A 17,278-nucleotide genomic window follows, 5' to 3' on the forward strand; every position below is an offset into this window, starting at 1 on the left:
CCTGAGGCTCAGCCAGGGCAGTGGTGCTCTGGGGTGCTCAGCACATTCCTTAAACAAACAAAAATAACTGCGATGGAAGGTTTTGAACGCTGCACTACCCTCAGCTTAAACATCTCCTGTCTGCAGGAGCCCATCCGGATGGGAGCTGATATCCCACAGATCCCCAGCCAGCCAGAGAGCAAACTGGCACAGGGCACCGAGGGGCTCAGGCCTCGGCAATAAATACAGCAGAGCAGGCAAAACAAAATTAAAAAAAAAAAAAAACAAAACCCAAAAACCAACAATGATCAATTTTTTTAAACTTTAAATATTTTTTCTTTAAAATCTGGTTTTTTCTCTGGGGTTCTGTCTCTGTAAAAGAGCTGTGCTCTCCCTGCAGTGTCTGGGTCACTTCCTCAGTCCTGGTCGCGGGGCAAGGGAGAAGCAGGGTCAGTAAAAAGATGGGGCGGGCGTGGGTGCTCTCCCGGCGTGCATCACCGGCACGTGTGGATCTCCACCACCCGGTGGCAGGGTTTGCACTTGACGGAGCAGCACCAGTGGAATTTGCAGCTGCACCTTTCCACAACCTCCACCTCGTCCGTGTGAAAGCCGCGGCCGCAGCACATCAGCTCGCAGCCGTCTATGGCCTTGGAGGTCTTGTTGCACTGCCGGCCGCTGGTGCCCAGCACCCCGTTCTTGAGGTCGTGGTCACAGAAGTCGGGACTGGAGTCCAGGTAGACGAGGTCCTCGTCCGTGTGCGGCTTGAACTGGGAGTTTTTGGGCACCAGCACCTTGGTGGATCCGACCTCGCTCTGCTCGACCTCCGTGGCGCCGTCGAATTTCTCCTTGAGGACGTTGCCCACTTTGCGGAAGGGGGGCATGGCTTTCCAGCACGTCTTGAACTCGCACGAGCCCGACACGCCGTGGCACTTGCACTCCACCCGCATGTTGTTCAGGATCGCCTGGGAGAGCCGGCACAGGGAACAAGACGGGACGGTCAGCAGGGGGTGGACAAAGCAGGGAGGGCTGTGCAGAAAGCACTGCTGGTGGGATTAAATGAAGCCCAAGCGGTCCAAGCCGTGGCTGCAGAGCCTGGCTGGGATGCTGGGTTTGCCCCTGGCCATTACCTTTCTCCCTGCCTCGTTGTTGTGGAGGTTCATTAACGCTCTGTTGGAAGAGGCCCCTTTGCTCCTCTCGCGGATGTCGACGAAGGACTGCGAGAAGGCCACGCCGTAGGCGATGTTGTCGGAGCAGCCCGACCACTGGAAGCCTGAGGCAGAGAGCACAGATGAGACAGGTACAGCCAGCCTGTGGTGCTTGCACTCTCCAGCCCTGCTCTCTCTAAAATCCAGCTGGCCTGCCCACCTCTGGCTGGACTGCCTGGGGGATCGGGGAAGCTGAGGGAGTGTGGGGAGACACACGGACGAGACACCTCCCCTGCCCTGCTGGGCTATGCTCCCGGCTGCCATTTTGCAGGACTCAGTGAGGACTAACAAACGTTTTCCTCCCTCCTGGACGGCTGCAGAGAGTGGGTTTGGATGCCCCCCCTGCCCTGTTTGGACTCTCACCCTGCGGGCTGCCCCCCTGCACCGTGCGGTCACATCCACACTTGTCCAGCTCGCCGCTGCTGCAGGCGCGGGTCACGGCGAAGGCCACCCCTGCCGAAGAGATGGCATAGACGAATGCTGCCTCCCGTGTCCCTGCAACGGCACAAACCACGGTGGGAAACGTTGGCAGCAAGTCCAAGGCAACAGGAGTGGGATTTCTAGGGGTGGGAGGGGGAGTCCTTGGTGGGCTGTCGCGCGTGTCGCCGCTCCTCTCCCTTCCTGACGCTGGTGTGGCGCATGAACCCCCTGGAAAAGCTGGTCTGAAGGCTGGCTCTTGGCAAAACACGCTATGCAGAGCTATCAGGTTAATCCCTTTGCTCCATCACTTCCTCCCGAGGTGAGGTACCCCCTGCAGGACCCTCATCTGCCTCATCCCCAAGGACACTGCTTATTGCTAAGCCTGGACCCAGCTCTGCAGAGACCCCTCAGCACTGGGAGATGTTTTGCAGCAGTGAGGGCCCTTGCAATAGTGAAGGAGCTGGGAACTGCCCCACAACACTAAAAACATGAATGATGGACAAGTGATAACTTGGCGATGGGAGAGGCAGAGGCCGAACTGCCAGTGTGGGGAGAACCCTCCAGAGATTATATGGAGAGACTGTCTTGCCTGGTGCTTGCAGGGCACCTCTGCCATGAAATCCCTCCTGCATCTAAAACAGCTGGCTACTTTCCACACCCAGGAGCATCCCCTGCAGCTCCTTGCCGTCCTCTCACACAGGGTCCTGTAGCTCCCAGCACCTTCCAAACTACTGTGCAAAACCCTGCTCTGCTCCCAAACCACCCCAAGAAACCCCGCTGGTCCACAGGGTGCAGGCCCTGTCCCAGCTCTTGGTGCCACACAGTTGGGAAGAGCTTGTTTGGGAAGCCGGGGGCACCCTGGGCGTGAACACACAGCGTGTCACGGCCAGGGATCAGCTCTTGCAACACCCAAATCCCCACTGAGGCCAGCTGAGGATACAGACTCTCCATCTCTGAGCAAGGAGGGCTGGCATTTGGGGTGGTCCCATGCTTGGTGCAGAGGGGGATGGCCTGCGAGCAGATGTCACCCCAGCTCGCTGGTCGGACACAGGGCAGCTACTTTGGTGGTCGCAGCCCAGACTTTGGTGGCCCAGCTGGCAGTGGCTGAGGAGGACCCAGCCAGCGTGGGGACTGAACCGCCTCCAAGTTAATCGAGGTTAATAGTAGGATCGTGTTGGTCGGTTTGTGCTGTGGCTGCCTAAAAAGAGACGACTTTTAGTTTCTGGTATTTCTGGTATTTCCAGTCCCCGAACCTTCACAAGAAGAGATCTTCACCCCTGTGTTGAGGGGAGGAGAGTCAAACAAGGAGCTGGGGTTATGCTTTGGTCTGGGGGTCCTGGGATGGGAGGTGAGATGGTGCCTCAGAGGTGGCACCTGAGGGGAGGGCAAGGGACTCATCAGCGATCTCCAGGGGTTTTCCCCTCTGTCTCCTCACCCCAATGCTGTGGTTTGATCACAGCCCTGGGCCTCTGGGAAGCCTGGCTGCAGCTGGGGCTGGGGGCTGCCCTGGCCACGTCCACCCTGAAGGCTGGCAGCTGGCTGGTGGTGGGCGATGATGCTGTGCTCGAGGGCCCAGCTGCTGTGTGTTCTCCCTGTGCCAGGTGGCAGCAGGCTGTCCTCCTGAGGGCATTCACTGATGCTCTGCTCAAGAGTGGCCACAGGCTGGCCTGGCAGCAGCCACCACTTCACCACTGCCCAGGGAAGAGACCGAGTGAACGCAGGCAGGGCTTTGTGGAGTGGAGCTCCTGGCCTTGGTGGGAAAGAGTGGAGATCCACAGGGTGATTTTAGGACCCCTGCTCAAACTTGGCATGCACATGTCAAAGGTCTCCTGATGCCCTGGGCTGGTGCCTCCATAAAATGGGTGTGAAAAAGGTTCAGGAGAGCTGCAGAATGGCAAGTGCCTGGATATGCTGTCCACAACACAGTGAAGAAAGAGCCCTGCTGAAGTGCCCGTCCGCCCCAAGATCCAACACTGGGCCGTTCCTGACTCTCCCCAGCCACTGCTGAGGGGCAAGCAGACAAAAACCTGCCTACAGCCCACCAGACTGCCCCTGTAGCTGTTCCCCCAGCAGCATCACCCCAGGCACGCGCTCTCCGGACTCACCTTGCGTCACCACCTTGCCGAAGACGGGCAGGGTGTCCAGCGTGGAGCAGTTCCAGCGGCGGTTGCGGAACTGGTACTGGCACTCCTCGATGGCCAGCTGGGCTCCCCGCCGCACCGAGTCCATCACCTCCAGGTTCCTCTTGCACATCTGCACCTGGCGCTGGATCAAGCCCTTCAGCTTCTCGCAGGTCTCCTCCTCGGAGATGCTCCCCACCGAGGACAGCTTCGCCAGGTACCTGCCACGACACCGGCACGGAGGGTTAGGGGGGCGAGGGCTGGGCGAGCACGAGTGCCTGTTCAGCTGGGACACCCTGCCTTGCACACAGCAAGGGGACCAAAATTCTCACCCCCTCACAGTAGCGGGGACCCGGTGCCTGCCAGGGGTCACCTTAAATGTGCCGTGGTGGTGGCTCTGCAGGATGCATTTTTGGCTGGCAGAAAGCAAGCCCGAAGCAAAACAACCATCCCTCTGCAGCCTAGTCCCTGTCTCTCGGGGAGTCCAGCTGCTGGCTCCCCTTTGCCTCTGTTGCCTGCAAGGAAGATATTTTCAGCATTGTCTGAATGTGCCCGGTCAGGTCTCCTGAGTACCGGCACATCCAAGTGCTACTAGGAAAAGCCAGAGGTCTCCAAAGTCAGCCAAAACAAGCAGGACAGGCACTTGGCTGCCAGCTCCATCTGCCACACTGCTCCCACAGCATGGCTGTGTGCTCATCACCGGCAAACATCGCCCTCCAAACCACTTCCCTCCTGGAGCCTGCTTTTAGCTGCCCCAGCCCCCAGCAGGCAAGGATGGCCTCTGGGAGCTGCCAGGTTTCCTTTCACTTGGGATTCAAGCAGGGCTGGGGAAAAGAGAATTCAGGAGCCTGCTGGGGCAAAATTTCACAGGCTGGGCACCTCTCCCACCAGCCCAGCTCATGAACAGGGGCCATGAGGTCTTTGCTGACCTGGAAAAGACTGGCCCTGTGTGGAGGGGACCATGTGTTCTGCTTTCCATAGCCCCATCCTCAGCAGAAGGAGTCACAGAGGTGGTCTTGGGTGTCAGCATTAGGGGGATGAAGGAGTTTATCCTCTAGGGGCAAGCACCTGGAAATCGTTCAGCATCTTCTTGCCCAGCATAAGGGTATGATGGTCCCTCCTGCACATCCCAGTAACCCAACCCACCACCCCGTTGGGCTGTGAGCACCATGTCCATGCTTGCCCATTTCCCAGCTCTGGATCACAGAAGGAGCTTGAGAGAGACCCAGTCAGATTATCCAGGCTGTGGGCTAATCCAAGACACTCTACAGCTATTAATACCTGCGCTGGCAGGTGGGTGTAAGAGACTCCCTCCTTCCCGTGGCTGCTGGCATCTGCTTCAGGTGGCACTACCATGGTGAAAACCTGACCTACCATGGACAAGGAGGGTCCCCTGCGTGGGACAGGCACATAACTCACACTTGCACCTCCCCACCCACCACACCGAGCTTTAGTGTCCTCAGGAATCGCCAGCGCCGGCTCACGCTGCTGCCTCGTCTGCACCAAGAGATGCAAGTACCAGGGGGGAGGCTGTTTGGAAACCTCATTCCTTGACTCTGCATTTCCCAGCCCTACAGAGCTTGTGGGTTTTTTTTGTTTGCTTGTGTTTTTTTTCCCTCCTCCTCCCGAGTTGCGACATCCTGCTAAGGATTTTTCCTTTGAAGCCCTGCTGGCCTCCGAGAAGTGACTGTGCAAAAGTGGCTCCTGCTCCCTGCCTGTTCCCATGTGTCCCAGGAGCCAGATCTGCTGACTTCAGCCACAAAATCAAGTTGTCACGGCCTCTTCCTCCCCATTAACCCTGCCAGCCTGCCCCAGGAGGAGAGAACAGGATTTTCTCTTCTGTGCATCAGCAGAATTATTCACCAGCTTGGTTTCGTGCTCACGACCGGGGGGCCGTGGGAGCCAGGGAGAAAGCTGTCTTGGCTTGTGGTGTCCATGGGGAGCCTGCATGGTGAGATGTCAAAAGCATTCAGCTTTCCCTGTGCGTGATCACTGCAGGCAATGCTTCTCTGACAGTGGGAAGCAGGAGGCTGCTTTCAGAGCCAAGTGCTTTTCTAGCCTTTATACAAGCAAGGCATCTTTGCCCAAGGCTTCCTGCTCCTCCAAGGGCATAGCCCTGTTTGCTTCAAAAACCCACCGTGGCCAAACCCAGGGCTGTCACCTTTCTGCTGGCCCCCAGGCCACGCAGGGAGTGTCCCTGTCCCTGTGCTGCAGTCCCAGATGTGGAGTGCAACAACTGCTGCTCTCACATCTCGCTGTGAAGGCACCAAACTACCAAACAGGAGCTTCGAGGATGTTGGATGCTGAGCACACACATGGAGTGCCTGTAACTCCCCTCCCAGGTCCAGCCATCATTCCAGTCTGGGCATGGGGTAAGCTGACACACGCCAGAGCGGTGAGACTCATCCTAGGACAGTGTAAGGCTGGTTGATCAGTTTTGAGCCTGGAAGCCAAGAAAAAATCAGATTCTACCTCCAGTCCCGATTTGGCTTCCCCCCTGCCAGCAACTCATTTATCATGCCAGGGCACCAGCTCCTGCAAAGCCACAAGGCTGGTCCTGCAGATGAGTTGGTGCCTGCTCTGACTGCAGGCACCTTGGCAGGACAGTGCTTTGCTGCAGGGGTGGCAGCCTCATTAATATCAGCTCTGCTCAGGCTGGGGCATCGCCTCATTTTCTAATATATATTTCCCAGCTCGAGATTCTCCAGGCAAATGTGGATCAATAAATTCAAAGCATGAATGAAGAAAAGCATGACAAGAGCCTTTCAAGCTTTTCCAAGGAGATGCACCTGATAAGGTGCCTCCCCAACCTGCGTTTAATGCTGTTTGGGATGATAAAACAAAGGCCAAGGGTGCTTCAAAGATAGGTACAGCTCTCCAAGAACAGGCCTGGTAATTTGTTTTGCAAGGCAGGCAAATAAGATGAAACTATCCAGAACGGGGCTCTGGCCTCTTTCCCCCCTGACAGGTCCTCTGTGTCCCATCATCCCTCCTCATGCTCGCTGTGGGGATGGAGGTAACTGTGCCTAAAATGCTGTGGCCCCATCACACTCCCAGCCTGTTATCAGTCCATGAGAACCATCACTGCTTTCCAAAAGACACGTCTTTTGGAAGGGGAGGAAGCTCCAGGATCCAGAGGTTCAGGCGAGGACCTCAGCTTTGAGTCTCTCACGCTGCGTCTCTCCACACCACATTCAGGGGCACCAGGTGGGGACAGATCATCCCCTTTCCCTGCTCTAGGGAACATAAAAGGTGAGACAGGAGCTGGGAAACATGCCCTGCCCTCACCAGCACTCAGAGACGCTTCCACCCCACAGCTCACAGCACCTTTCTCAGGGCTGTGGAGTCCAAGCAAAGCACCAAACCCATTCCCAGCATCCCACACCTCCCATGGAAACGTGGCTCTAGCACTCTGCCTGGTCCTTCACGAGAACTTGGCTCCAAACTTCGTTTTCCTGGGCTGAGGTGGTGAAAACCACAGACAAAGCCTTTGCCTACCCGCATGGAGAGCCACAGGCTCAGCAGGAGGAACAAAGCAAACAGTTCTTGCCCTCTGTGAGGTCTCAGTGCAGATCTCCATCGTGATATCACATCTTGATTGCCGTGCAGAGCTTAAGTCTCACATGCAGCCTCTAAACAGCCCTGCTTGTGGAAGAAAACCTCACCCAAATAATGGAATATTTTCTTCCTTTGCCAAGATTGGGCAAAGAACGATTCAAGGGGTGAGCTGCTGCCCACAACATTTGTTCAAGCTCTGTCTTCTTGCTTCATTGTGGCCTTTATGTTTCTTCTCTCCTGGCTTTAAATCTAGGCAAGTCACTCGCAGAACAAGATGCCTCTTAATAAGCCACTGATGGAAGACAAAACTGACAGAAAGCCCTTCCTTTTTTATCACCCACAGTATTGAGATCAGGATCGAAGCCCCACAATTCGAGCAGCTGCAATTAATCCACCCTGCAAGGTGGCAAATGAGTAAACCTCAAATCCAGGAAGTTTTGGAAAGATGGTGGGGGGAAATGTCAGGAAGGCCTGCTTAAATAAAAACGATGATAATACTTTCAGGAGGAAGAATAATTGCTGGAATGACAAGGAGACCTTGCAAGAGCCACAGGGGTTGGCAGATAGAGCCAGGAGGTGAGGGGTGGAGATTGCCTGCCAGGGGAAGGTGTGGAAATTTCAGTCATGGACAAATTCTCAACAGAGGCATGTCAGGGAAGATGCAGCAGATGTCTTGGAGAAAGCAGAGCTCTCCGGTGTTCCTTTAATTTAAACAAATAAGTTTCAAGTGTGAGAACTCTTTGTATTGTCTCATTTTGGGAATATTTTCCCGAAGGTGAGAACAGTCACGATCCAGGTCAGTGGCATCACTGATAAGCCACTCAATAGATGTTCAGAGGTTGTGCTGAGGATTGAGACTGCTTGTGCAGGCAGGTTTCTTCTGGGGAGGAACAAAAGGCTTGTTTAGGATGTGAAAAACCCATGGAACAACCCCATGCATCCCTGCCTGCATCTGTCTAGGCAGACAGATGGATGCAGGCAGGGAGAGGTACTGACCAGTGTTGTGGTCAGCTCCATCCTGCAGCTATGGAGAAGTGGGGAATCTTTCCCTCTGGATAATCTTTCCCTTGTTGCTTTCCCCTTCCAATGGAGAGATGTCCCAGGGTTGGCAGTCAAATGATGCTCCAGGCAGGCCAGACAGCCCTTGCTGGGCTTAGTGCTGCTCTCCCTGTGCCAACAGGGCCAGGCTGGCAGGGACCACCACGTCCTTGGAATAGGTCCACAAGCCTGCCAGCTTGGGCAGCTCCTGTCAGGATTTGCTGGTGACCTGCAAGGGTGCCCTTGTCCAGTTGCTGGCTCTGCAGCAGGGCTTGTTCCTCCCAGGGACTGGGCACCCCCCTCCTGGGATTAGATATCCTGCCTTTCTCTCCCTTCTAAGTGCAAACCATGATTGACAAAGTCATCCTCTGAGAGCCTGTCTGGCCTCTTCCCTGGAAGAAAGGCAGCTCTCTGTCTCAGTCCTTCCTGTCACAGTTAAGGCACCATCTCTTGGCTCAGAGCTGCTTTTCACACCTACTCTCCACCTCCAATCAGGAGCTGCCAAAACAGCCTCCCAGGAGGAGGAACTGTCCTGTGCCCACAGCCCCAGCTCAAGGGTGGGCCTGCACCTCCAGTCCTGTCCCCCCACCCCCTGGACCCTGCACCTGACACCACGTGCACCCAGCAAACCCCCACCCACCCGTGCGGCACCTCCGCTTTGTAACGGGGAGGAGCAGGGTGGGAGATGGGAAAGAGCAGGGAAGCAGCACCCACTTAGGGAATGTGCTTTGAATGGGAAGGAAATATCCCTCACTACATCTTCCTTTGCAAGGCAGGAGAAGCTGCTCCTGGGCTTGGGTACAGCAGCAATGCCTTCCTGCAAGAGGAGGCAAGTGCAGGCCACCAGGCCAAGCTCTGTGGGAATTCCCCTCCTGCAGCACTCCAGGCCAGACCTGGTTGGAGAAAATCTGATGAGTTTTTAGGTTTTTTTATCAGAATTTGCAAATACATGGCAAGAAAAGCCTTCTGCAGGGTTAGTTTGATCTCACCCAACTTGCAACAGACCCCAGGCTGCTCTCCATCAGCCAAGGGATTCAATTATCTTTTTTTTTCCCCCCCAAGTAATTTCATGAAAGCACAGTACTGGCTTCAGTTCTGCTGAGCCAGCCAGATCCTGCACAACACCTTCCTGGCTGCAAAGAGCAACAGCCCATGGCAGCAGGTCCTAGAGAGCCTGGAGGATGCTGCTGGGGGTCACTCCCAGCTGTGGGGGGGTGGGTGAAACAGAGGTTACCTGCACTAGGCATCCAGAGCAGAGTCTGCCATTTGAGCAGCCTTGGACGACTGATAGCTTTGTGGATGCACAAGGCTTCAAGAAAAAAAAAAAATCACCAAGTATTGTAAGGCCTAGTGTCACTGCATTCATAAGGAAACACAGAAGAACCTCCTGGAAACTGTTAACCTCAGGATTGCTCAGCAATTTCATCATTTCAAGAAAGTGGCTGTAATGCACTTCTCTCCATCCACAAGGATGAATTAATTGGGAGGACAGTAGCTCTCAGCAGAGTAACATAAACTTTTTTTTTTTTTGCTTCAGTGCAGAAGTCCAGTTCTGAAAACCATAGAAAACCACTGCAAAAAAACCCCCTGCCTTCCTGTCACTCATATTTGGAGCTGATCCAGTTGTGCACAACCTGGGGTGCAGAGTGGTTTGATCTCCCTCGTGTCCATCCTCCCTAGAATAAGGCTCTGCTGTGAAAGACTGAGGTTTCATTTGAGGCTTCCTTAGGAAAGCACAGAAATGTCCATCTCCACTGAGGAGCCAGAGAGCACAGAGCTCTCCTCTACTCTGGCAAATGCAGCCCTGAACGGTGTTTGCCAGACAGGACCAGTGCTCAGAGAGGAGCCAAACTGGTTGGAAGCCCAGTGCCAGGACTGGCAGAGGCTTCTTGCACCTCTGCAGGGTGCAACTCATGGCCAGTCCATTTTTGTTGCTGAGCTAATATTAGCTGGCTTTGTCAGGAGTGGCTAGACTTGCAAGTAAATAAGAATTTAAAATATATTTCCAGTGGAGGCTGATGTTTTCACTCTGCCACCCCACTGCCTTGGGAATGGGTGTCATGGGTTCATGCATTGGCCTCATGGACCTCACAGGAAACCCAGAGAAATGCAAAGGAGCCCTGGGCCCCCCAGAAGTGGAGAACCACTCACCTAACCCACAGCAAATCCTTCAAAGCAAGGAAATCCCCCATCAAACCCAAATGCTGCGACCCCCCATCCCAGCTGCAGGAACAGATGTGAGTGGGGAGCCTTCCTGACACTGTCCTCACAGCAAAAACCAGGAGCACAGAGAGGGAAGCCCTGGAGGGACCTGCCAAACCTGCACAGCATCCAACAGGAAAATGCTGGACCGGTTCCTTGCCAGGTGGGAGGTGGGAGGGTCGCAACGACAACGCAAAGGATCTCGTACAAAATCACCTTAAACAACTGGAGTCTGGTTTAAAACCAGAAGGATGCAAATGTAGGACCCAGGCATTGCTTCCTCCCAAATCTTCTACATTGCACAATGGCCCAACCAGGCACAAATGAGCATTTGGGCTGCTCTTGCAACATCCCCGCTGCGAAGCTGGCAGGGATGAGCAGGGAGAATTGGGCCCTGTGCTTGCAAAGCACCTTCAGATGAAAGGGGGCCAGGAAAACCCAAACTCCTTTTATGCCTTCCTCCCCAGCCCTTAAAAGTGGTTAGACAGCAGCTGCTTAGCCAGCCTTGTTTGGACACTCACAACTTCAAACTTTCCCAGAGAGCTCAAATCAATTTTTTTTGAGGGTTTAAAAGCCCATCTGTGATCCTGGCCCTTTAAGCCAAGTCCCAAGCTCAGATGGCAGTTCTAAACCCCTGTAAATAGGGGGTAGACAGAGCTGCTGGTGGCACACCCTGCTCTGCAGTGGCATAACCACATCTCAGACCATCCATGTCCAATATGGAGAGCCTCCTCCAGAGCCAGTTTTAGCTGCAGGAGGCTGTAATTATTCCCAGATAGTTTGATAACTAGGGATCTCACCCTTAAAGGACCCTTTCCCTGTTTTATCTGATGTTTTCTGGGGCACAGGATTGGACTCTTATCATTCAAACTCCCTAAACAGCTACAGAGGGCAGCCCCAGTACCTCATGCAGTTAGTGGATGCTTACATCCACACCCCATTTGCACATTTTCTAGTTCACCTCTTCAGGTGGAGACTTCCCTCCCTCCAAAATAGGTAAACAAATGAACAACTAACTAAACCTCTGTCACTGAAAACAGAGCCCTGCACTCTCATGCCAGCTGTGGAGAGAGGCTTGACTGGCTGAAACTCTCTACAAAACACCCCCAGCATTCAGGATGGGTTTGGAGCACCAAGAGGACCTGCATCCAAATTCAATCACATCACTGCACCTGCAGGTTCAAGAGCTGGGTTGAGTTGGTGAAAGGCAAGTTGCTTTGGAAAGTAACTCAGCTGCTTCCCCTGTATAAAGCAAACTTCTCTAGAGATAAAGCAGAAGGACCTTCCCGTGCACAGTGAGATGTAAAAGGCCCTTCATTTAATTTTACAACTTGTGATTGAAGAGGCAGGAGGCAAAAATTTAAAACTATCTGAGCCTTCAAAGGCAGCAGGAAGAACAAGCCTAAGGCTTTCATGGAAAGGGGGAATAGAGCATCTCTTCAGATTTGGAGAACAGAGCTTTTTCTAGATAGGCAACAAGCCAAGCAGCAACTCCCCAAAGTCAAGACACTGAGAAAGCACACCTGAGGTTTGCTTCCTAACCAAGGAGAAAGTAGCTTGGTCTGTATAATGAAAAGATTTGGCAAAATCCCTTCCAGCACAATGACTGATCCCACTGAGAGATCCCTACACGGTCTCCTTTTCGTACAGGATGGGGCAGCTCAGCGTGGCCAAAACGAGCCCTTTCCCCACAAAGCCAGGCTTACAGAAACCCTTCAGCTCGAGCGTTGCAGGCAGCATCTCTCCAAAGCGCTGGGAGAATGCGAGTCTGGACAGGTCGAAAGAAGCTTTAGGGGGAGGGAAGGGGAAAAAAAAAAAAAAAAAGAAAGAAAAAAAAAAGTCACGACTGAGCTTAATCACTAATCCAGCAGGTTTCTGGAAAAGCAAACTTCACAGCGCTGCCACTCAGCGCACACACCTCCGTGCAGAGCCATGCGAGGCTGGATCCGTCCCGTGTGCTGGGCGCAAGCTGGCAGCGCCCAGGGGTAACGCCGAGCATGCCGAGCCCACATGCGTCAAGACATACGAGGCACACTCATTCCTCGAATATCTGATAACTCCTGGGATCCTTCTAACTCTGTTTATTGCCTCCGGCAGCCTTTGTTTCTGATGTGAGAAGATAAACAATGGGAATTGTCTTAATCCTAAAGGCAAAGAATAAAAAGCACTGAGCGGGGGAAGATCCTTTTATCATGATACATTTGCAACATCAAAAAAAGCTGACCCCCTTCCTTTCAAACGCACTGAAATGGATCTGCTTTTCCTCCCCTGTTGGCAGGAATGAGCCCTCCGCTCTGTGCCGCCAAGCCCCCCGCGCCCACCCTCGCTCCGCCAGCACGGACGGCTGCACACAGCCCTCCCTCCCCGGCTATTGCGGCGAACCTCTCCTTCGCCTCGCTTCCCAAATCCGATCCCAGCTGCGTGCGGCGCCGGGGATCGGGGTGGGGGGGACTCCCACCTCTGCGCGTCCGTGCGGGGCAGCTTGTTAACCTCGCTTATGAAATCCCCCTTTCCCCCCGCGCCCGTCCCGGGGCAGCCGAGGCTGCTCCTCTCCAGAGACCTGCCATCATCCCCCCCCCCAGGGCTTCCTCATGGGGGGGACTTTCTTCCTGCAGGAAAAACACTCCCACAGTTCCCAATATACCTTCACCAGAAGCGTGACAGCTTAAAAGACCACCTTGATAGCGGGCTATGATCCACCCACCACTTGCCGGAGACGCGTGGCGCGCAAGTCGCTCCATCTGGCAAAGGAGGAGGGGAGGAAGGACTAAGCACTAACGCATCCCAGGCAGCTACCGCCGGGCGAGCACCTTTTCCCACAGGCAGGATCACTCGGGGAATGCCACTGACCCGGCGCTTTCCCCAGGCACAGGGAACATCCTCCAAAACCCACCCGCGTCCCACAGCCCCCAGCCAGACGGAATCCAAAGGCAGGGGGGCACGGGGGCCGTATCGGGGATGCAGAGAGGATTCCTTGCACGGAGAGTACGTTTGTGGGATGGTGGCCACCTTGAGCACAGGTGTTGGGAGAGGCACGAGCCACTCAGGATCTTTCGTGCCGACAGCCCCAGGGACTTCGTGCCCGGCCGTGGTGTACCTGCCTTCGCCGGCAGAAACCCACGGAGGGGAGATGGAGGCGGCCCGTGCTCCCAGGAGGAGAGCGGGTCTGCTGGGTGCGGGCACGGGAATTAGCTCCCCTCACCCGGCAACACTGGGAGCAGGGGAAGCACCAACTCCCACCAGAGCGGATTTATTAGGAGGAACCGACGCCTTCGTTCAAAGTTAGGTGGGAAAGTCCTGCCGTGCTCCATCCCCTCTGCCTCGGGCGGGGGTTGGGGGGTCTCTCCAGAAAACAGTCCCACCGCCTTGGCAAACACGTAGGAATTTTCCAGAACGATTTCCGCCCCTGTTTACCTTACACATTATTCCAGTGTTTGTTCAGCGGGTTCCCGATGTCATCGGGCTCCTCTGCGGTGTGCAACAGCCCTCCGGCACCCGTCCTCCCGCCGGGAGCGGCGGGCCGAGGCGTGGGCAGCCCTGCTCGCTGCAGATCCCCGGGGCCGGCACGCTCGGCCGCCCCAGCCCTGACAAATCCTCCCCTGGACCGCTGGCCCTCGCGTGGCACCTCGCCAAGCCCCGGGCCCCGCTCCGACCCGATGCCCCGACCTCCGCCCGCCCCTGGCGTGGTCAGGATTCGTAACTTAAGGACAAAAACAGGGGGGACGGGGCTCGATAACCAGCCCCTGTCCCACCAGCCGCGATAACACACCGTCACCGGGCGGCTGGGGAGGGTCGGCATCCCTCGCCGCCCACCTGCCTGGGGATGAGGGCTGCTACCCCACCGCCACCGCGCCAAGGGTCGGCGGGGACAGCAGGGACCGGCGCGATGGGGACGGGCGCCCGATGCCCGCGGGGGACCGAGGAGCATCGCTGCCGGGGGTGGTGGTGGTGGGGGGGTCGCGCCCCGATGCGCCCCGACCCCGCCGCACCTGCTCCGCGCCCCCCGGGGGAGGGAGGGGGCTACCAACAAGTGGCGGCGCGTCCGCCTGTCCCTCCCGCCCCTCCCCTCCCCTCCTCGCCCCGTGGCTACTCACAGCCAGTTGCTGGCGTTGGCCGAGAAGGTGGCGAGGATGATGAGCAGCAAGGAGCGCAGGGAATACTCCGGGCTCATCCTGGAGGGCAGGCGGGGAAGAGACCGCGCGGAGCCGGCGGAGGCGGTGGCGGTGGCAGCAGCGCCCCCGGCCCACCCCAGCCCGGCCCGCCCCGCCGCCCCCTGCCCGGGGCAGCCGCCGCCACAGGTGGGCGCGGGCAGGAGCGGCGGGCGCTGCCCGGTTGCTGAGCCCGAGGCGGCCGCCGAGCGCGACTGTCAGCGCGGCCGGCCCGTCCCGGGATGGAGCGGCGGGGCCGGGGGCGGGCCGGGGGCGTGGGCAGCCCTGGGGGCCGCCCCGGCCCCGCCGCTCCCTGGGCGGGACCCGCTGCCGGGGACACCCCCGGGGCGGGCCGGCGGCGGGGAGGGCAGCGCAGGGGGGACATCGGGAGCTCCTGCGGCGACGTGGGGGATCCTCCGGGAATGGCCCTGCTGCCGCCCCCGCCCAGCGGCACCTCCGGGTGGGGTGCGGGGGGGAGAGAGACGGGGGAATCCCGCAGAGGGCAGGGGGTAGGTTCTCTCCAGGGGTAGTTTCCTGGCGGCCGCGAAGGGGCAGAACTCTGAGATGTGCCGATTGCTGGCAGCAGCCTTCGGTATTGCCCGAGCTGCCTTCCCTCAAAACAACCACCCCTTTGACCGGGTGTGCGATTTCCCAGATCCCAGTTTCTGAGAGATTCCCTGTAAATGCCAGATTTTGGCATTGGAAAATTCGAAACCAAGGAGGGCGATCTGCGGGAATTCTATCTGGGGGGTATCTGGCGTTTTTATCAGGGGAACAGCATCTGAAGACAGAGCAGGGACAAGTTTCAAACCCCCTATGCATCTCAGCAGGGCTGTCCCAAGAGCTGCAGTGGCTGCTGATGGGCTCTGGGATGCGCAGGTGGAGGGTGATGCTGAACCAGATATCAAGGCTTGAATTCGCCTCTGAGGCTGTCTGGAAAGGTTAACTCCTGGGAAATCCCAGGAGCTCCCAGTAGCATGGCTCACCCACCCTGAGGCCAAGAGGTGCAGTGGGGATCCCTATCTCTGCTCCATCCACTGTGCCTCCATCTATCCATATGGGCACAAATGTCTTAATTTTAAACCAGGAGCAACATGAGATGGCTGCTTGGTGTGAAATCGAAGATCCCAGGCAACCAACCGCTGTGCACCAAATCTCCTCCTGACAATGTTGTTAGTTAGGTCCATTACTAAAGCCCCGTGCTACCATCTCTAAAATCTTGCCAAGCTGGTTTGGAGCTATTCAAAATTCCCTTTGTCTTTTCAACTCCATTTTCCTGTTCTCTGTGGAGCCGGGACACACTCATTCAAAGCACAGCATTGCACCGGATTGCACACATGCCTGTCTAAGTGTATTACACCTACTTTAAAATCTCTGCATTAGTTCCCTGTCAAAGCCAGGATTTAATTTCAAAGTGCTTTGACTTATATTCCAGCTCCTGACAGGCGGCAGCCCACCCTCACCTAGTCATTCATCTGGCTTTCATGTCCTCGCTGATTATCCCGGGTGAAAGCGGGATGCTGGCTGCTCTGCCGGTGAATTGGAGGTTGTTGCTGTGAGCCCCGACTGGGTAATTCAGTGCAACTGGAGCTGATTAATCTGGCTCATCGTTGGAGACAAAGCCGAGGCCTTCCTCCGGCTTCTAATCGCTCTGGGTGTTGAGTGAAGTCGTCAGGAAGGCAAGAGCTAATTGAGAGGCTAAGGGGAATGAGAGGTTAGAGGGCTGTGGCTGCCTGGCCAGAGCCACGTGGGTCCATGGGAATATTGTATTTTTGGGTGTCTTGTGTGTTATTCCCCCCCAGGAAGAAACACCAGAGTGTTCAACAAAAGCCAGAGGGGTGGGCATAGACCCTGGGGTGCCTGGCTGTCATGGACATCTGCAGCCCAAGGAGTATCCCTGGCTCAGATGCTCCTGGTGCCACGGCTGGCAGTGCTGCAGGCAGGCTCAGGGCACCTTGCAGCTCTTTTGGGGTAGCTGTGGTGGCAGGATGATGCCTGACATGAGCTGGAAGTCCTCTGGACGCCTCTCCTGGTCCAGGTGAGGAGTTGTAGAGCACGCCCATCTGCTTCTGCAGCAGCTTCAAGCCATGTCTGTGGTGGGGTGGGGATGGGACCATCCTGACTTGCCCAGCAGGCCATTGCAGCAGTCACAGCGTGGGATCATTCCCACAGGATGCATTGGAACTAGAGTGTCCATGGAGGGATGGGTGGGACCCCCACGCCAGAGGGGAGGCAGATGCAGACACATCTGGAGTGAGTCACTCTGAAGGGAAGGGCAGCGTGAGCTGCCTGCAGGGATGATAACAGTACAGCAGGGCAGGAGGGGTGTTTATTTTACAGTCTGTGTGGTGGAGGATATGATGAGTGTGAACAGACAGAACATGGAAATGGGCACTCACTGCAAGAAGAGGGGAGGGGGTCCCTTGGCCTTTTCAGTGATGCCCATGAAACACTGCTCAGTCATTACCTGCAGCTTTCTGCTAGCTGGATTCTTTTGGACTCAGAAGATGCCAGGGTGCTTTGAACACCTCAAAGCCCAGCTCCTTTGGAAGGGAGGAAGGCCCAAATCCAGGGGAGCATTGAAGGGAGGTACCAGATCTCCTGGCCT

The 17,278-nt window shown here is 56.2% G+C and overlaps 1 protein-coding gene across 1 annotated transcript; it reads right to left on the bottom strand.

Annotated features, from left to right (window-relative positions):
- Positions 1 to 296: 296 nt before the first annotated feature.
- On the bottom strand, positions 297 to 15,043 carry WNT4 (Wnt family member 4). Its single transcript, XM_050322301.1, has 5 exons — positions 14,617 to 15,043; positions 3,710 to 3,945; positions 1,548 to 1,679; positions 1,107 to 1,249; positions 297 to 941 (listed from the first exon to the last, which is right to left on the bottom strand). The coding sequence occupies exons 1-5, from the start codon at positions 14,691 to 14,693 to the stop codon at positions 474 to 476; spliced, it is 1,056 nt and encodes a 351-aa protein (XP_050178258.1). The 5' UTR covers positions 14,694 to 15,043; the 3' UTR covers positions 297 to 473.
- Positions 15,044 to 17,278: the final 2,235 nt, after the last annotated feature.

Source organism: Myiozetetes cayanensis, unplaced genomic scaffold (genome assembly GCF_022539395.1).
Source record: "Myiozetetes cayanensis isolate MyiCay16 unplaced genomic scaffold, myiCay2020 scf28, whole genome shotgun sequence".
NCBI lineage: Eukaryota > Metazoa > Chordata > Aves > Passeriformes > Tyrannidae > Myiozetetes > Myiozetetes cayanensis.